This window comes from Poromitra crassiceps, assembly GCF_964638095.1.
Source record: "Poromitra crassiceps genome assembly, chromosome: 15".
In the NCBI taxonomy this organism is placed as follows: domain Eukaryota; kingdom Metazoa; phylum Chordata; class Actinopteri; order Beryciformes; family Melamphaidae; genus Poromitra; species Poromitra crassiceps.
This window is the reverse complement of record NC_139634.1, coordinates 28,968,921-28,988,833: the sequence shown is the minus strand read 5'-3', so window position 1 is coordinate 28,988,833 and position 19,913 is coordinate 28,968,921. Positions and strand designations below refer to the sequence as shown.

The following is a 19,913-nucleotide window of genomic DNA, read 5'->3' as shown; positions in this document are numbered from 1 at the left end:
ATCTTATCAGATGGGGGTACCTTGGGACTAAATCTTCTCAAATGGGGGTCCGTGGTCAGTTTAGGGGTCCTTAACATCAAAAAGTTTGAGAACCACTAGCTTCATTTGCTGCCTCACCCAACACCTCTGGCTCTGGGACTCGTTGCTCTCCGTGATGTGAGGTACCAAGGGTATAAAATGGTTTCTTACCCGTTTCCGACATCATATAGCAGATTGGAAGATATTATATTCCTTACGGATGTCAGTAGTTTGTCCGGGGGTGGTAAAATGTTATACCCTTGGTATCTCACATCACAGAGTGCGACACTAGAGGCGATGGACGAGGGAACAAATGGGGCTAGAGAACCACTGACCGAAGTCACAGAATTAATCAGGCCCCATTTGTGTGGGATTTAAGTAGTGCCCACTAGTAGTACTCAGTGAGTAGTACCCATCTCTACCCACTTCTATGCATTTTACTACCCAGATAGCAATGACACGTTGGCACAACGTTGGCAATAGGTTGGCAATGGTTGGCATTGGTCGGCTCGATGAGCTGTATAAATGGTTGGGCATACATGGTTGGGCCGAGGGTGGCACACAGGGGCGGTTTTAGCATCAGAGCTTTGGGTGGGCTCAGCCCACCCAAAGGTCATGGACCACTGAACCCCTAGGGGGGTCCGGGGGCATGCCCCCCCGGAAGAAAATTTTGTACAGTTTCAAGTAAAAATGGATCAAACTGGCGCACTTTGAGATCAAAATGAAGAGACTAGATCTATGAAGAACTATACACATCAATATCTTCTTTACCGTTCTGTGGTTTTACAGCAATGAAAAAATAATTGTTTCCCTATATATACTATATATATTCTGCATACAGGTTACTATATGGTAGAATTATGCTTGCATAAATAATACCAAAATCACTTCAGGGGAGTTTCAAGTAAAGTAACATTTTGCTTTGTAGGCAAAACAAAAGTAAAATTAAATCAAAAGGGAACTTCCTAACTTATTGGCTGGAATAATATTCCGACAAGATAATAATATACTGTAAGCACTAAAGCAGGAGTTTGCAGTCAACTAGTTGAAATTAATATGTGGCAGTATTTGTGGGGGTCAAAATCTATGTAGGGTGTACCACCACAAATAGATCAGTGTATGGGAAACACTGACTATTAAATTGTGTGACTAGAAAGACACCAATAAATCTGAGAAAATGTACTTTAATTTTGAACAACAGCACTACAACGGTGGCATTACAAATGGTATTATGAAATTATTGTGTGAAAAAACAAGAATGCCACTTTTTTCATGAACTTTAAGCAGAAAATTTAAAAATAGTTTTAAAGCAAAAATAAATAATAAATAAAGATCATTTTAACATTGGCTCAACCAGCCCATCTTACTGACCACCAGGGGTCCTGGTCCTTAATCCCTTTTTATTACTCCCATGCCACTGGTACTGTACACAAACAAGGCTGTTTAAATATCTGCCTTGCACTCCCTTAGAGCAGGGGTGTCAGACTCATATTAGGTAGAGGGCCGGATTTGTTCAACTGAGACCTCATGGGGGCCGGATTTTTTTTTTTACTAAAATCAATTCGACTCATTTACCCATTTACTTCACAAAAGAAATACTGCTCTTTCCATTTCTCTTGAAACTGCCTGCATTCCGTGTCAACCTTTCTCTTTTTCGACAGCATCTTGTTCAGGGGCGGACTGGGATCATAATTCAGGCCGGGCATTAGATACCAAGCAGGCCAGGCCGATACGGGCCGACGCGCGTGCCGGCGTCAGAAAAATTTGGGCCGTTTAAAGCTCAATTTGGGCCGTTTGAAGCCAGATGTGGGCCGTTTGAAGCCCAATTTGGGTCGTTTAAAGCCAGATTTGGGCCGTTTGAAGCCCAATTTGGGCCGTTTGAAGCCCAATTTGGGCCAAGTCCAATTTTACAATGAGATGCACCCACTTTAATCCTGAATAAAGTAATAAAACCACTAGTAAACCAGTAGGCGGCGCCTGGCCTGCTGTTCAGTGAGTGGCCTGACTGCGGGCACAATTTTTTTTTTTTTTTTTTTTTTTTGCAGGCCAGGCCGACGTGCCCGATTATGCAGTCCGTGCCTGATCTTGTTGATTCTTTTGTTTTTTGGTAGGTAGCTGAATGCGCGATTCAATTCCAGCGTGGCATCATGGCGGCTTTGTTTACACCTGATGACCTACTGACATACTTCCTTGTAGTGCAGGTTAATTAACTTATGAATGAACTCTTAGCTTGCTTATTAGCCACACGTAGTTCATGATAATGGGGTGCGAATTTAATAATAATAATAATATATGTATATATATATTTTAATATTCCAAAACAACTCGCGGGCCGGATGAAACCTGCCCGTGGGCCGGATCCGGCCCGCGGGCCGTATCTCTGACATCCCTGCCTTAGAGGGAAATAACAAGCCTGTAAGAACTTTTATTGAGATACTGAACTAACATCACAGCAAGACATAAGTGATGCCATGCACGCATGTTAAGCTATCGTCATCATCACATCAGACAGGCTGTGTAAAGCAGCCACTTGCGATTCTGAAGGGCTTAATTTCATTCAGATAACAAGGGACCCGTTTGAAAATGTTTGTCACTTATGCCCATATGTTTCTCAAAAAACATCACATCCATTTACACCCGCTTACTGCGAGCTAGCATGACATGGCTGGCGCCATGGTAGCCTACCTACCTTCATCCAGTCCACCTGTTTGTCTGGCAGGCACAGCGACAAGTTCTTTTGTTTAGCCTACGACAACGTTACGTGCTAATTTGCATATCAATATGCTCTAATTAAGTAACTACTAACGACTCTGACTGCTCAATGCTCACCTCAGTTTCATTGATCATGAGTGGGGAGAACGATTGTGTGGACTGTGGAGGACCACTTCGCTGCTGTACTGTGTGTGTGACCTGTGTGAAGTGATGTGGGATTAGGCAGATAGGAGGGAGCGCCTGTGCAGCCGCGGTTCTAGAAACTTTTCGGGTGGGCTGAACCCCCCTAAATTTTTGTCTCAGTCCACCCTAAGAACATAGAGGGGGGGGGAAACATGCACACAGCGCATTGAGTGCAGTCAGAAACTGCTACTAATGACCACCATGGATTTGGAGAGGGATTAAAAAAAAAAAAAATTTTGCCTAAATTTTTTTGGGTGGGCTGAGATTATTTTTGGGTGGGCTAAAGCCCACCCAAAAACGGCCTAGAACCGCCCTGGCACATATTATATATATCTAGCTTGACTTGCAAATATAATATATATATCTATATCTATATATCTATATATCTATATATATATATATATATCTATATATCTATATATCTATATATATATATATATATATATATATATATATAAATTAATATATATATATATATATTAATATATATATATATATATATATATATATATATATATATATATATATATATATATATATATATAGCTTGACTTGCAAATATTCAATAGCTTGCCTTAAGGCATATAGGAAACAATGCTATGGATTTTTGTGTCTTTCATCATAAGATAAGGAATTCAGATCAAATTTAGCTACAACATGCCAATTGGTTATGAGCAGTTGTGTCAATTGTGCAAAAACCTTGAGAAAACGATTATTATATACTATTTACAATTACCAATGGAAAAATACAACTTACTATTTCATTATTACCTTAGCCCTTGGGGCGGCTTTAGCTCAAGGGGTAGAGCGTGCCAGTCTACCAATCGCCCATAGACACAAGAGGTCGGTGGGTCGAAGGATCGAAGGAAGGGACACCACAGAGACCACCCATAACAAACTGGCATGTTGCAGCCAAATTTGATCTGAATTCCTTATCTTATGATGAAAGGCACACAAAGAAACACCACAGAGCCAGAGGCGAGGGACAGCCAAACGACCGCCCAGTCACCCCACCAAGCAAATGTGTTATGTTGAGAGCATGTTGGAGATCAAAAGCAGCATAGAGTAATAGCTATCAATAGTAAATGCTGGTTGGGCCAAGGGTGGCATGAGCTTGGCAAAAGTTGACTCAGATGTTGTATATTGACTCCGATTTGATTGCACTTGCGATTCCTACTTCTTATCCCTGTATATTGTAACCGCAGCGTATGTAACTTGCACACTGTGGCAATAAAAGTGATTCTGATTCTGATATATATACAAGAGGTGCATGTCGAAGCACCGCCTGTGAACCACCATAAATGCACTCCCCACCAAACATCATCACTTGATTACTTGATGCCCATTTTTAAATATAAAAACACATTTGTGCCATAAATGTTTACATACATTATGTAAAAAATATTTCTGTATCATCATATAAGTACCTGTTGCATTACAGAGGTGGTGGTTAAAACATAATCATAGCCAAGGCAAGGCAAGTCGGCAATGCAGCTATATATTCACCATGCTTAATGAAGTTGCGATGAACAAATAGCTCAGTGGATAAGGCCCCTGGGCTTTCACGTCGCTGGTGGAAGATTCGAATCCGGCTTGCGGATGATTTTTTTTTTTTTTTTTAAACCTCGCATAGTTAAATTTGGACATAACACTGCCATATACGGTTTAAAGATAAACATAAAAATAATGAAATTGCGTGCAGAGGACTGTTTACAGTACACTGTAAGCGAACCTGTTTCCAACGTTGTGGGAACGTGATGCCACCGGCGCCCGAGGTTGGCTCCCAACGTTCTGCCACCGTTGAGCCACCGGCCGCTGTGCCAACGTGTCATTGCTATCTGGGACAGCATTATATATTGAATGGTAGGTACACACACTGTACAAGCTTCACCACCTCTAAATTAAAAACTCCATAAGATACACAAATGTGTATATCATCTTAGTTATAGTAACCCAGCCCCTTGTCTATCTGGATGACTGCATTAATCAATTACAATGCACACAACTGAATGTGAAACAATACTTTAATGTACAACGAGTATTATCATGCGCATCTTGCAATCCAGTCTTCAGTGGATGTTCTCCAGTCCCTGTTGGGAGAGAAACGCAAATAGATTAACACAATTTGAGTCTTTAAGATCATCCCAGTTTTATGGGTAGTATTGGCACACAGAAGATGGATGTTGACCTTAGAGTTGTGGTATTCTCCTGTCCCGGACACCCGCTTGTCTCTCTCCATCAGATACCAGTGCCAGGGAACTCGTGCGATCCTCTTTTCCTAAATACACAACAGAGGAAGACTCACTTCAAGTTGTTGGAGACTCATCATTATAGCTACATGGTGGTAGATGACAGCAGGTTCACTGTTTACAACCATTAGCTGCTAGCTAGCATTGCTCACCTTTCCCCCGTTAGTGAACTTATGGATCCATGCAGTCGCGACCCCAGGAACGATCAGGCACGCCGTCATGATGCCAAGCCCGGGCAGGATTTCATACCACATTTCAGCGTTGAATAAGACAGAGACGAAGAGGAACGAGGTGTCCAAAAGCTAGCTTCCCCAATTTATTTTTGCTAATCCAGGGAAGCTAGCAAAATGTCGAATGACCTGAGAGTCTGACGACTGACGGTCATTCGTTCACTTCCTGGCGGCGTACTGTGTTGTTTTGAGCACAGCGCGCACCCCCCTGTGGAACGTTTTGGAACTACGGCCGTTACCGCCAAAGAGGAAGCTGGTGCTTAGTTAATGCGTTTGCTAGCTGGGGGCTAACTTGCTAAAAAGTAAACAGATAAGTCTGGATGGGTCTGAAATTTAATCGTGGAACAAAGTAGCGTTTCAACAATGAAGGAAGACAAGGAAAACACTCGCCCGAAGGATAGACGAGCGGAAAAAATGATTGAAGATGGAGAAAGGACAGAGAGGATCAAGGAAAAGAAAGAGGCCATGACAAAGGTAACTTGCTAGCTAAGTTAGCTAACGTTGGGTATCGTCTAGAAATACTAGCGTACGTAACGTTACAATTCCATACAAACTACACAATCTTAAGTTATTAGGGTTATTGGAACGTTTTGTCACATTTAATATCTATGTGATCCATGTAATAAATTAAACGACAACATTTGAAGCTAGCCAAATTGACTTCCCCAAGTTAAGTTATATTAACTGTTGCTATGTAACGCTATATCTGTGATTGTTCCCCAAATTCTGCTAGTGCTAACCCATTCAACTCCCCTTCTGTTAGATTGTGATAAGACGTTTACCACCAAGTCTGACCAAGGAGGAGCTGGAGGAGCAGCTACAGCCACTTCCAGAGATGGACTACCTGGAGTTTTTCTCCAATGACACCAGGTGGAGTGGCCAATACGAGATCACCTTTAATACTATAGTAATATGAGTCTAATGTTGTTTTTACTCATCGCACACACTGACATTTTTGTTCCTTTTAGCCTTTATCCCCACCTCTTTGCAAGGGCATACATTAACTTCAAAAATCAAGACGATATTGTTCTCTTCAGAGATCGATTTGATGGATATGTATTCATAGACAGCAGAGGTATGAAGACCATTCATATATAATTACATTGACTAATCAAATGTAATTGTTTTCTCTGAGAAGAACTGCTTACTGTTGTTCACACACTGTGGTTTCTAAACAGGACAGGAATACTCTGCCGTTGTGGAGTTTGCACCTTTTCAAAAGACTGCGAAGAAAAGAACCAAAAAAAGGGATGCGAAATGTGGAACAATAGATGAAGGTAAAGATGATTGACTTGTTCATTGAGCACAAAATCTGAGTGTGATATTAGGTGATTATTACAGTAGAACATTTTAGCATTTAACCAACCACAAACAATTTGTGTACATTGTCAGATTTACCAAAAAGTAATTTCACCTATTTGCAATTGTTGATAAGATGAGTCAGCATACTAATACTACTACTAATAATAATAATAATAAAATCATATGTCAGCTCATGTAAAGGTCAGTCCTTCAACTCATAGTTGTATGCACATTCAATTGAAAATGTTCTACTTACTGTACATAAAATGCCTGTAAAATACATAACCATATATAAAGCGATGAGAGAATCTGCCTTGCAAGAATTAATCACATTTTTATGCATGTAATTTTATTTCAGATCCTGATTACAAGAAATTCCTGGAATACTATAACGCAGATGATGAAAAATTTACATCTACACCCGAGACTCTGTTGGAAGAGATTGAGGCGAAATCAAAGGAACTTGTAGGTAAGTAAACATGAAATAAAGATAATGTTGTCCATTGCTAGCAGAGGTGGATTTATTTGTGGAGTCCTATTGAAATAAATTTAAATTTGCCCTTTTGCTTCTTCAAGCTAAAAAGACAACTCCTCTCCTGGACTTCCTGAAGAATAAACAGGTAAATGTGTATTGTGGCTCAATACTGTGCTGTTCTGGGGGTTTTACTTTGCACGATGGAAGCTGGCCTCATCCTACTGTATTTTCATGTTGTTCAGAGAATCCGGGAGGAAAAGAAAGAGGAGAGAAGGAGGAGGGAGCTTGAACGCAAACGCGTGCGTGACGAGGAGCGCCGCAAGTGGAGAGAGGAGGACAGGAGGAAGCGCAAAGAGGCAGAGAAGACAAAGAGAGCTGATAAACCGCTGGAGAAAGAGAAAGACCAGGTTAAAGAAGAACCAAAAATCAAGGTGTGTGTGTGTACCGTACTATAGCGGAAATAATTATTTTGCTGAATGTTATGTTAAAATGTTTTACCTAAAAGAGTAATTGTTTTGTCTTGATTTGCCACTGTCTAGCTCCTGAGGAAGCCAGACAGAGGAGATGATGCAGATTCAGAGAAACCTAAGGAAAAGGCAAAAAAAACAGAGAAGCCAGTTAAAGATGATAGAGCCGTGGGGATTTCTGAGCTAAAGAAACGGCAGAACATCGAAAATAGGGAAGATCGGGGGCGGAAGTGAGTTGAGCATACTCTCAGATTTTAACTCATTTTGAAGACACTGTTCCAGCTGTTCCACTTTACACAATGTTTAAGCCACATTTGTGCCTCACACACAGAGTGGACGAAGATGGACGCAAGGAGTTCCGGGAGCGCGAAGTGGATCGAGACAGGGAGCGCGAACGGGAGAGGGACAGGGAGCGCCGCCAGAAAGAGAGGGAGCGCATCAGGCGTCAGGACGAGGATCGGCGAAGGAGGAGAGAGCGACACGATGGAGAGAATGCCTGCAGGAAGCGAGAGGAGGAGGTGAAGAAAGAGAAAGACCGCACTTGGGAGAAGAAAAAGGGAGAGAGCGCCGCAGACTCCGCTCACGGCGAGAGGCCAGAGAAGTCCGCCAAAGACAACAGAAAGGAAGAGAACATGAAAAGAGATCGGCTACGAAACAAGGTAATGACTCCACTCCCTCCTATCATGAAGTTTTCAGTGGTGGAAAGAGTAGTAATGTCCTACTCGAGTAGTAGAAGTAATAAGTATCCTTCCTTTGCTGCTCTTTTTAGAAAACAGAACATTATTAGATGGGAAGGATGAGACTACAGAGCTCAAACTACATTATTTTTTAATTGGGAAATTTGTAAATTACACATTGAAGTGCACAAAGAAAAAAACAGATTACTCTTCTTTCTGATGGTTGTGGAGAAAGTACAAAGTTTGTCCTCCATAAGTGATTTAAGATACAAAGTACAATTATTGAGCAGAAATGTACCTAAGTAAAAGTAAGTAAAATTGCTGACTTTAAAACAAGAAAAAAATCAAAAGGTACACAATAAAGCTACTCAATTACAGTATTGTGAGTAAATCTAATTAGTGACTTCCACCCTTGGTTATTTGTAACCTTAATCTTTCCTTGTGTATCAGGATCGGCCCGCTATTCAGCTGTACCAGCCAGGTGCAAGAAGCCGCAATCGAGGAGGAGGTGGTGGTGGTGGTGGTGGTGGTGGTGGAGGTGGAGGGGGAGGGGGAGGTGGTGGAGGGGGAGAATCCCATGGTGGTGACAGGAAGCCAGATCCCGAGTCTAAGAGAGCCCACGACAAGGGAGAAGATTGATCTAATTTCTACAAATGGCATGAGAAGTCAGGTGGGGAGAGGCAGACAGGCCTGCAAGGCTCGGAGCAGCGCTCTGGCATCACAGGGCCACAGTCTCTGCTATTCAAGTAGGGCTGCATCTCCCAATCTCAGTCAGAGGCAGTGATGTGACAGTGGTGCCTCCTAGTGCCTCAATTGTGACCCTCTTTTATTTTGTTTGTCAGGGAAGGTAAGGGCAACCTTGCACTTTGTAAACGCAAGAGACCGGCTCTAGGGCATAGTAGGTTAAGCCAAAGCGTTCTCAGACCACTTGAACTCAAAGTGACCTTATTTCAGTATTGTTGTTCCGATGTAAAGTGTTATACACACTGCAAACATTTGGCTTTTAGCTTGCTCAACAACACCACACTGTGGACATGAAACAAGTAACTTTACAACAGACACCTGCATTTAGCTTTCCTGTTAATGTGTATCAGCATTGTGCAGCTCATTATAGTTTATATGCTATGTATTTACATGCAATGTAGAAACTTTCATTGTAGCATTAACAATTTAATTTGAAGGTGTACACATGCAAATTACATTGGTTCTTACTCTACCTGGGGAGCTAAATGTATCTAGCTATTTCTAGCTTTAGAGAAAAAAAGGTGAATCGTCTGTAACCGTAAAATAGTTACAGTTTGTACATGTACTGCAGGACATTGTCTATATTTACTTTGTTTACCCCAGAAGCAGGGAATCATTGTCCTTTTTGTTCATCCACACTGATTGAGAAGAAATAGCCATTTTGACTGTATTGAAGTGTGAGAACCATGCCTCGTTTCCAGCCTGCATGCAAACTTCAATGTGTGTGATCAACCTGTGGCCTTCCCCTTTTATAATCTGCGATGCCTCTCCCCCTTAAAACATGAATCTGTGATGCACTAAATTGAATACAGCATGAAAACATCACAACTGTTGATGCTACCATAGACACTTTGGACTAGAAATAAAACAAGTTCTTTATTAAAATGTACATGTTTGATGTTTTTTCTCTCTCTATTTACTATGGACTTAAGATAAATGTGAATTCTTAATGAATATGATGTTCAAGTGTGTTTTAGCACTTAGCTACATCCTGATACAAGTTCAGTTAGGCCTAATTAACCACTGAAACAACACAAATGAAGTTGTCCAGAATTTAGCTTGCTATTTTACATTACTAGTTATTTTTCAGATTGAACCCTTTCCTGTTTTCTCAAGCAAAACCTACATTGTTTTAACTGGATATTCTGCACTGCATTGTAGTCCAGCTGCCAAATATATCAGCCATAGAAAACTATTGAAATGTGTCAAGTCTCCTTAGTACAGAAGAGGATTGGACCACTCAATCAAGGAAAGAACGTCAGAATGCCTTGAATATAAAGTCACTTTGTGGGGGGAAAACAACTCGTGTTTTATTGAGTTGTCCTAATCCTCTAACCTTGCAATTGCAATCCTCTTCCCCTAACAATAGGAAATTGTGAACGCGTATTGTGTAGGTATTAGAAAAGCCCACATGGTGTCGCTGTTCGGAGCCTGCAGAGTACTGCAGAGCCAGTTTGGCGACGCTCATTGGCTAACACCGCATACATTACTTCCGCTTCCCTTCCTTCTCTCTCTCTTCGCCCGCCGCCATAGTGGGGAAAGGACTGTGGACAAAATGGTAAATATAAATCTCAAAACATCTGCGTCCACAGCAGTTATGGGCTTACATCGACATATAGGCTGCATAATAAATGTACCAATGGCCCCTGAATAGTCTGTATGTTGTGTGAAGGTGTCTGATATTAGTATATAAACGCTTTATATTGGTGCTAGCAGGTAGCCGCTGTGTTGCATTACGCATGTCAAGCTAAACGAATTTTTCTGGCTGCCCGCTCAGCTTCATTCACACATGTTTGCAGTCGGCGTATTGGCTTGAACTCTTTAAATATTAATTAGTTTAAGAACACGGTTCTGTTCAGGGCCTGCAACGTTATGCATTTCGGCCGCTGTGTTTACATACTGCTAACGCTAAATCTCGATCTCCTGTCCCCAGTCGTCCCACAAGACTTTCAGGATCAAGCGCTTTCTCGCCAAGAAGCAGAAACAGAACAGGCCCATCCCACAGTGGATCAGAATGAAGACTGGTAACAAGATCAGGTGTGTTCATGATCTCTCTTTTTGACTGCCTGATTGTCCTAAAGGTAGAGTGATACTGTGTGGACACCTGACAGTTACGTTTTCAATACAGCAGAAGGGGAGTTTGGTCTCTTCTCAAATTCGAAGTGGCCAGTGAAATGCTTGATCTCAACCATATGTATGTGCACACATGCATAAAAACCACGTTTGTCAGTGGACAAAATTTCCCTTCTACTGTATTGAAACCATTATTAGATATCCACATAACCACACAGGATGCTTCCCATTCAGAAGTCCCTTTCACCTATCAAAACTATTAACGTGCCTAAGGAATAATCTGTACATTGTGTCTTGCTTTCTTACTTGTTCTGAATATATCCATGCTGAAGAAAAATAAAACATTTCCCCAAAGATAGAAGGTATTATAAAAGCATGCTACCTACTGTAGCTAGGCTGTTTTGTAATGATTTAACACTCCTAAATGCTGCATTTCATCATGAGCTTCATACATGCAGTGACACATGATGTGACAGTGAATTCACACACAAAGCTGGCACACAATCATCTGTGGTCATTATGTAAAGCAGGTCTGCAATTGCAGCACTTCTGGTTTGTGGAGTGCTGTCATTAATCCTGCTGAGAGCATCGTGCTGCTATGGAGCCTTTACTCCTGTTTACCGACCTGGTGATGAGGATGCTCTGTAGCTGTGACATCTGAAAGAGGAAGCTCAGCTGGCACACCAATATTAACTTGACCTTACAGTTGGGTAGATTGTGTTTTTGCTGAGAGGTAATAAATGCCATTGCATAGTGAATACCCCTTTTATGTATCGTTTCTTCGGTGTGTAAATGTTGAAATACTTGAAAACAAAATGGTAATCCAACAATGACTAAAATGGCTCACTGTGGGTGAGATGCGTTGCTGAGGATGTGGCTTGGATTGGCTGCATCTCCATGCTTTCAACTCTGCTTTGCAAATGCTTCTAATTTTACTATGTTCCCTTATTTGAATGTGAAGGCTGGGACTATCAGTGTCCATCAATTTTACTATGTTCAGTCGATCATTAAAAATGGGCTGCTCCTATAACCAGTATACCAATGGAGAATGGTGGATTTAAGTTTGCCATTTAGAGATGCAGTCAAGGTGACTGTAAAAACAAATGAGACTTTCCAGTGACTAAACTTTTTCCAGTCTTAAGTCTTGACACGTGATTGGTTTCGTGAATTGCTTGACTGAATTGTCAATGAAGTAGATATAGATAGTATTCAGTTACATCACCACACGGCCATTTTGGTAGGAAAACAGGTGATTGTGATCAATAAACAGGTGATTACAATCAAGTGACACTTACAGCCAATGAGCTGTGTGTATTGTAGCGCCATATTGGTAGGAAAAAGGCTTGTGACCACATCGGAATACTATGAATAGGATTGCACTTTATTGACCCCCTGGCTGTGGTATATTTACGAAGTCGACACCCAATTAGACTTTATACAACAGTCAAAATACTCAGAGATTTAAACAAGGAAATGGGAGCTCCAATATGTCTTGTGTTGCAGACTGATTTCCATCACTTCAAATGTTATGACAGGCTGTGCTATTCAACCTTGATCTCGGTCAACCCTGGTGTACCATTTTTAGTTTTAGACTTGAGTCTATAAATAGCCTGTTTTGATTGCGACCAGACAGGAGGGAGAATATCTTAGAATAAATCTTCTAGCTATCCTTTGATACAGTGACAAATTATCTTTTAATGGTGCAAGTTTGTCTTTATTTTATGAATTGTTTATTGGGTATCATTTAATTGGGGCACAATTAAATTACCGTAACCAATTGCTGGATGATGTAGCCTACTAGTTGACTTGACAACAGAACTGCTGGAAAGTTGACTAATATAACGGTATAGTTTCCACCACATGTGAAAATTCCATGGCACATCAGTAAAAGGGGCAACTCAAGCATTTTATAAAGTTACTAGGACAATAAGTCATGTCAGTGTCGTTTTGTACAAAGATTAGACTTTGTAACTTTGTAATGAAAGCGAGACTGTCCCCTAGTTATCACTCCTGACAGTTGGCCTTTTTACTTTGCAGGTACAACTCCAAGAGGAGACACTGGAGGAGGACCAAGCTTGGCCTGTAAGCATGTGGCTCTTTGGATCTCCAGCTTCCCCTGCATCTCCATCTACCAATAGCCCCAGCTGCTGGGCCTGACCTGGGGAGGAAGCCATGCTATCTGGAACAGCAGTCTTTTTGTACAGATACTCTGGTTATGCTCGTGTTTGACAATAAAAGATTTGTGATCAAACCAGAAATGTGGCTTTATGGAGGTTTTTAGTATTTCATGAGCAATATTTTGGAAGGCTGACTCTTTTTCCAAAGGAACAAAACACTAAGTGGGTTTAGGATAATGCTGATGCAGCTGTGCAGAAAGATGGCAGCAGTCCATACGTTTTTCCCCCCACTTTCTGGCCAAACCACACACACTAAAAGTGAACATCGATGTCATTAGATTTTTCAGAGCCAAGATTGATTCAGGTTGGTTTTATAATTAGCTTTTTATGATATAATGATGAGATCTGGCTTTGCCGCTTGGTCACAAGGGCTACCACAATAAGTCAAAGAAGCTGAATAGACCAGTAATGAAATGTTTATGGTGCTAAAACCAGGAAAGAATTGCCACGTCAGCCATATTCTACTGTACTTACTGCTGGGCACCAAGTCTAGCAAATACTGAAACTTGAGTAGGCTACAAAAGTGGTTTTGTTTTCAAATGAATAAATCAGGTTTAATGGAAGTTATTGCACATTAGAAGCATTTTGTGTTACTAAACATGGATTGGGCACAAATATGATTTATGCCAAACGCATACAATGAACTGGCTAACTGATAAAACGGTTGCCTTATCATCCACTCAACTTTTGCTGCCGAAAAATGGGGATAGCAGCTTCCTGAAAGACCCAAATCGCCAGCTCCCACTTCTTTTAGTGCGATCAAAATAGTCTACTTCATCTCTGCCTCCTCCCTCCTCCTCGGCTTCATGTGCGGCCAGGTTTACTGCGTTGGCGCAGTTGTTGTTGACATTGTGCGCAAACCCGCAGCTGTGTTGATCGTCCCATGTCCCGAGCAGCTCCTTCATCTCCTGCGGGGCGTTCCCCTTCAGATACTGCCAGGGTCTTTTCCCATTGTAGTCCATGGCATCCACGTTAGCACCGAAAGCACCGACCAGGAGTTTAATCACCATGTAGTGGCCGTGCATAGTGGCGACGTGCAGCGGCGTGAGCCCCCCGCTGCCCCTCAGGTTCACATTGACGGGAATCTGCTCTTTCTCAGCGTGTCTCAGGAGTCTGATCAGGGTCTCGTCCTGTCCCCTCTTGGCGAGCCAGTGCAGCACAGAGAAGCCGCTGATGAAGTCCTTCCTGGTCAACAGATAGGGATCCTCGGATATGAAGTCCAGAATGGTCTCATAGTTTCCATCTACCGCGGACAACATCCATGCGTGCTCCATTGGATATAAAGCCCAGTCTGTGCCCTGGCCGTCCTGCTCATCCCTCGAAAACGCACAGGAACTTTTTGAAGACAGCACGCTGCTAAATCCGCTCTGCGATGGGTCGTTCAACAGCAAGTCTTTCAGATATCTTTTGCGCATAGCCGGTGTGAGCGACCCTCTTTCTGACCCGTCAACAACAGAGAGTTTCTTATGAAGTGCACCTGGCTCAGTGGCGGACACTTCTTGCTGCCTATGCAGCATCGACCTACGCTGGAAAGCGCTGGGCAAAACCTGTATGCCATATCTGGACAGCCGCTCCACCACAGTCCCGTGTCCCGCTGTCCTCCCGTGGGTGTCGGTATTGTTTTGTGCTGGTTCAGATCCTTGTCCTCTGCTAGCCCCGGCTGCAGATTCAGCATAATTTAGCGACTGAATGCCGCTCTCGTACATGTTGCCGATTGTCTCTCCGTACAGGGATCTTGGCGAGTTTCCCTTCCTTTACTTGGACAAAACCCCGGGGATATCAGTCTCAAATTATACTGGAAATATGTTCCTTCCACTCGACTGGTTCATTCTGTGTCCTGAAGAGAACAGCATTTGTTTACAATAGACCTAATAACGGCCAAAAAAAATAAATGCGTGAACAAAAATGTCATAACAAGCCGTTCAAGTGTAAAATGGACGTAGTTCCTCATTCTGCAAACAAGTTAAGCACAAGACAGATTTTTGTTCCTCAAAATTTGAGCCACAGCAGTTGCACTCACCTGTGCCCAAAGCGCATACCGACGCTCATTCAACCCTTCTGCGTCTAGTGTATCAAGCATGAGTAAAAACAATATGCAGTCCTGAGAGGCTGTAGTGTTCAGATTATCCCAAAAAGCGAAGTTTCTGGTTCACTCAGAGATTCTGCTTCCCTAACAAGAGGAATTGAGACAAAGTTCATTCTAATCTCTGGCAAAACCAATAGCGAGTAGCCCTCACATGTGACCACTTACTGAGACCTGAAAGGAGGAAGTACTTCCCTGAATGCCTTAACAGCCAGTCAGCAAGCTGACTCACACTTAATTCATTACTTATAAATTAATGGTAACGGCTACAGACCTGGGAATGGACAAATAACGGTGACTGGTAAAACGTAAACTTTATTTCAATCAAACGAAATCACAATAAACAAACAAGTCACATTCTGGAAAGAAGGCTGAAGTCAATATACAATAAACAAATTAAGTCAGTAATAGTCAGTCAGTCTACAATAAACAAATTCAGTCACATTCTTCTGGAACAGTCAGCTCATCAATCGTCTGAAGGAAGGCCTCAAGCTAATGGTAACGGCTACAGACCTGGGAATGGACAAATAAGGGTGACTGGTAAAACGTAACTTTATTTCAATCAAACGAAATCACAATAAACAAACAAAAGTCACATTCTGGAAAGAAGGCTGAAGTCAATATACAATAAACAAATTCAGTCAGTAATAGTCAGTCAGTCTACATTAATTAAGAAAAAGGGGCACATTCTTCTGGAACAGTCAGCTCATCAATCGTCTGAAGGAAGGCATCAAGCTCTGCTGCACAAGAGTCTGAAAGAGGAAGTGCAAAGAGAACAGTTGAATGATGCCAGTAGTTTCAACAGTTTCAAACCTATGACAAGTGTGATACTGGCCAAGTAACAATTACCTGAACCTTGTGCCATGTTGAAAGGTGCCCGGGGTGTGAGTGGTTTAATCGTTTCCAGTTCTTCCTCCCAGACACTGGGAGTTTGCGGGAAACAACCCAGTCCAGGCAGTGCAAGGTCACCGAGACGAACCAACTGTTCAGGTACATAATACTTCTCAAACTCTGAAACAACAAGGCACAAACCTTCAGGTGAAACTTGCTTAAATTGAACCATCTTCCCAAAACAGATCCCACCGTTCACTTTGGAGTCAATTGACCTTATATTAATAGCATCCTAACAATTCCTAACAATAGTCAAGTCTCTATATCTTGAGTTAGACTCCAAGTCCGGGTCACCAAAGTAGAGTCTGAGTTGAGTGCCCATTACATGGCCAAGTCAGAGCCTGAAGTTACTGAACATGAGCGTGAATCCACATGTCGAACACAAGCGCCTGCCCTTCCACGAAACTGACTAATGTAACTGCATTAAAGGGATCGTTAACATTTTTTAAAGTCTAGCCCCATTTGCTACTTAGCAATGATGATGTTGATAGGATGGTAGAGTTTTTTTTCTCAGCACAATCCATGCTGTTCCTCATTAGTAGCTCTGGAAAGATTGGTAAAAACGAATGCAAGGTCAAGTGTGGGTTCACACTCCTGTATGTACAAGCTGACTGAGGCTCACTAAAATTTCATCCAGGTACAAGTACATTTCAGTGAGCTTCAGTCAGCGTGTACATACAGGACCGTGACCCCATTGACCTTCCATTCATTTTTGCCCAACTTTCCAGAGCTACTAAGAGGAACAGTATTAGGGATGCACCGATATGAAAATTTTGGCCGATACCGATCACCGATATTAACATTGCTTTGTACATACTGAAAAACACATGTAAACACTGAATTTGAAAAAGTAATGCGTTTCTTTATTTCAAAAACATGTGTAAAAGCCCATAAATCATAGCTTTACTGCATTATTTCATCTCAATGTGGAGAATTTGGCTGATAATGATAACCGATATTAACATTGCAACATCGGGCCGATACCGATATGTTAAAAAATGACTAACATCGGCCGATACCGATATGATTGCCGATATATCGTGCATCCCAAAACAGTATGGATTATGCTGAGAAAGCGCTACCAATCAACATCACCATTGGTAAGTAGCAAATAGGGCTAGACCTAAAATGCGAAGTATCCCTTTAATATAGCCATCAATCTTATGCCAAATTATTAGGGCCCGTTACAAAAAAAAAGTCTATCAATTAATAATTCCAAGTCAACTCAGTCATCAGTGCTCAAGTCCAAGTTGTGTCACAAGTCCTGAAAATGAATCAAATCTGAGTCCTGGACTCAAGTACGACAACACTGCATCCTAGTAAAAAGAAAGAAAAAAAAATAAGGGGGAGGTGATTTATTTTCAATCCACTTCTGGGTCAACAAAAAAAGGGGGGTTCCGTCAGAATCATCTGTATTATGCGGTCAAATTACTATTGCCAGAGTGTACACAACATAGACCAGCATTTCTCAATGCCTGTGGGAATGTGGCTAAAATATGACCATGTTTAAAAAACAAAACATTTTATTACAAAAATTCAACCAAGAAATACAATTGCTACTGAATTACCTAGTGGGTCGTAAGGAAAGAACCCCTCAATGTCTGGGTATTCCTCCACTTTGTTCTCCGGAACACATTTGACTTTGGTTTCCTGTGGAAAACAGGTCTTGTGTTAAGACATGTCCAGTTTTGAGATTGAGAGCAGAAAGTTGTTTTATTGCTCTTCATAAAGACGGACAACCTCAGGCTCACACCACTTTTCTGGTCTTCATTAACATGTTTTAAACTGACCTCTGTGACCTGTGTCTTTTTCTCTTGTCCTTTTATGGCAGGAGTTGAGAATGAGAACTTGTTGACTGCGCCCAAAGCCTTACGAGCAGACAGCAGAGGAGTATGAAACTTTTTGGCAGTTGGAGTTTTCAACATGTTATCTGGAAAACAAAATGGTTAAAATAATAAAGCTATGCATCAGTTATCGACATAGGATGCAATGGAGATATATAGTGCTGTAATACTGCAGAGACCAGAAACATAATGTATGATGCATGCTTAGCTACAGACCCACCACCAACCAATGCATTGAAGTGATGTTGAAAAATATTCATACCTGGAGCAGACTGAAGCCGCTGTCGCATTTTCAGTGTAGGTGCAAGGATTGCATTTTCCCCCTCAAAGTTCACTTGTATGTTGGCCATTTTACCTGTAAACACACGTGACAATTTTTAATTACATCAAATGACACACACCACCACATTCTTATTATTTTAACCAGAATACACCCTTTTCACGGGGGCCATTTTGTGTTGAAAAAGCAGGGAAAACACAGGTGCAAGTAAAACACTAATGAGGGTTTTGTAAGTTGGAAACCCTCATTAGTGTTTTGCTTGCACCTGTGTCAAATTTTTAGATCTCCACCTGAATAGAAACACCAGTATATTCGTCAATTTTGATACATGTCCTCCAAGCCATTAAAAGTAATCAAAAGAATCTCACTGTACTCCATACTTTTGACCAATTCTTCTCCAAAAGCGCATGTAATACTAATCTAGCCAAATGGTGGCACATTTGATTGTGTTTGATATTGATAGCTAGCTAGATGTAAATTCTTCTCGCCACTATGCAGCAATGAAGTTAGCTCGAACTTAACGTTAGTAACTTTACTCTTCTGGCAACTCCATGCTGCTGAAAGGCTAACGTTTGTGTAACATTAACGTTACTTTATTTCTCACGCCCTGTGCCCAACATTTCATTCAGGCAACGTTAGGCTAAGCACTCCACTAAGCTAATCATAACGTTAGCGTAACACGTTACTGTGATTTAGGCAAACACACACCATGCAGTCAGTATCACACTAACGCTAAGCTAATTAATTTGGTTAAGGTTTTTGGTAATTTATACTAACTTTTTTTTATACTAACTTAGCTAAGCTAACGTTACCCAACTGACGCCAACGCTATCTTTGTATCACATTTTATGCTAGCTAACGAGTCGACATTAACCGCTACATTGGCTGCTAATACTGTCAAGTTTTCAGTTAGCTGCTCGTTCGTCTACTTCGTCACTAACGTTAGCGGAGTCCGTACCATTGACAAAATAAAGGTTAATGGAATTAAAGAGTTGAAATGTGATCATAACGCAAGCTTATATCAGAAGAAACATTGGCTAAATTTACCTCGACTCTGTGTGCTGTCTTCAGAAACCAAACCGCTGCTGTGTTTTGATATGAATGCCCTCTCACAGTCACGACACGCCCCCCGGCTCATTTTTAAATCGTCACCCATCTTTCTATTGGTCGTCGTCGCACCAAATCTGACGCTGGCCCTTCTGCCCAGACGGATCCATCTGGCAGGGGGGTCTCAGTGTTCACTGCTGCCTTAACTAATATTTTTTGTTGTGCAAGTCTACCATGCAGTTCAATGTGTATCTAACACACTTTGTAATATTCTACACTTTCAATGTACTCTACTCAGGTAAAGTGATCATAATCCCCCTGTTAATACCACGGACTGTATACAAATAGTTAATACCCAGAGAGGAGACGCTGCCACAGAGTGGTACATTCCCGACAGGCCATGCGTATGTTCAATTTCTGAAACGGTGTGCACCGTATGCTACGATTTCCGGTTTGAACGT

The 19,913-nt window shown here is 41.6% G+C and overlaps 4 protein-coding genes across 4 annotated transcripts; 2 read left to right on the top strand and 2 right to left on the bottom strand.

Moving 5' to 3' along the window:
- The first annotated feature begins 5,646 nt into the window (after nt 1–5,646).
- On the top strand, nt 5,647–9,908 carry upf3b (UPF3B regulator of nonsense mediated mRNA decay). Its single transcript, XM_083652069.1, has 10 exons — nt 5,647–5,866; nt 6,156–6,262; nt 6,361–6,467; nt 6,571–6,669; nt 7,053–7,163; nt 7,271–7,314; nt 7,412–7,600; nt 7,709–7,866; nt 7,968–8,295; nt 8,764–9,908. Exons 1-10 carry the CDS (start codon nt 5,756–5,758, stop codon nt 8,950–8,952), a joined length of 1,443 nt encoding a protein of 480 aa, XP_083508195.1. The 5' UTR covers nt 5,647–5,755; the 3' UTR covers nt 8,953–9,908.
- A 657-nt stretch (nt 9,909–10,565) lies between these two features.
- Nucleotides 10,566–13,381, top strand: rpl39 (ribosomal protein L39). The gene is made up of 3 exons (XM_083652489.1): nt 10,566–10,615; nt 10,991–11,094; nt 13,168–13,381. The coding sequence occupies exons 1-3, from the start codon at nt 10,613–10,615 to the stop codon at nt 13,214–13,216; spliced, it is 156 nt and encodes a 51-aa protein (XP_083508615.1). The 5' UTR covers nt 10,566–10,612; the 3' UTR covers nt 13,217–13,381.
- A 459-nt stretch (nt 13,382–13,840) lies between these two features.
- Nucleotides 13,841–15,421, bottom strand: sowahd (sosondowah ankyrin repeat domain family d). The gene has a single exon (XM_083652487.1). It carries the CDS (start codon nt 15,011–15,013, stop codon nt 13,988–13,990), a length of 1,026 nt encoding a protein of 341 aa, XP_083508613.1. The 5' UTR covers nt 15,014–15,421; the 3' UTR covers nt 13,841–13,987.
- A 270-nt stretch (nt 15,422–15,691) lies between these two features.
- Nucleotides 15,692–19,521, bottom strand: pttg1 (PTTG1 regulator of sister chromatid separation, securin). The gene is made up of 6 exons (XM_083652431.1): nt 19,453–19,521; nt 18,388–18,480; nt 18,072–18,211; nt 17,850–17,931; nt 16,240–16,401; nt 15,692–16,142 (listed from the first exon to the last, which is right to left on the bottom strand). Exons 2-6 carry the CDS (start codon nt 18,473–18,475, stop codon nt 16,060–16,062), a joined length of 555 nt encoding a protein of 184 aa, XP_083508557.1. The 5' UTR covers nt 18,476–18,480; nt 19,453–19,521; the 3' UTR covers nt 15,692–16,059.
- Nucleotides 19,522–19,913: the final 392 nt, after the last annotated feature.

What these genes read in the sequence shown, in the direction of transcription:
- pttg1 (XM_083652431.1), bottom strand. Translation starts at nt 18,475, where the DNA reads ATGGCCAACATACAAGTGAACTTTGAGGGGGAAAATGCAATCCTTGCA. An exon ending in GCGGCTTCAGTCTGCTCCAG is followed by an intron (nt 18,212 to 18,387) that starts GTATGAATATTT and finishes TTTGTTTTCCAG; the next exon opens with ATAACATGTTGAAAACTCCA. An exon ending in CAACATGGCACAAGGTTCAG is followed by an intron (nt 16,143 to 16,239) that starts GTAATTGTTACT and finishes TTCCTCTTTCAG; the next exon opens with ACTCTTGTGCAGCAGAGCTT.
- sowahd (XM_083652487.1), bottom strand. Translation starts at nt 15,013, where the DNA reads ATGTACGAGAGCGGCATTCAGTCGCTAAATTATGCTGAATCTGCAGCC.
- upf3b (XM_083652069.1), top strand. Translation starts at nt 5,756, where the DNA reads ATGAAGGAAGACAAGGAAAACACTCGCCCGAAGGATAGACGAGCGGAA. An exon ending in TGTATTCATAGACAGCAGAG is followed by an intron (nt 6,468 to 6,570) that starts GTATGAAGACCA and finishes GTTTCTAAACAG; the next exon opens with GACAGGAATACTCTGCCGTT. An exon ending in ACTTCCTGAAGAATAAACAG is followed by an intron (nt 7,315 to 7,411) that starts GTAAATGTGTAT and finishes CATGTTGTTCAG; the next exon opens with AGAATCCGGGAGGAAAAGAA.
- rpl39 (XM_083652489.1), top strand. An exon ending in AAGACTGGTAACAAGATCAG is followed by an intron (nt 11,095 to 13,167) that starts GTGTGTTCATGA and finishes TTTACTTTGCAG; the next exon opens with GTACAACTCCAAGAGGAGAC.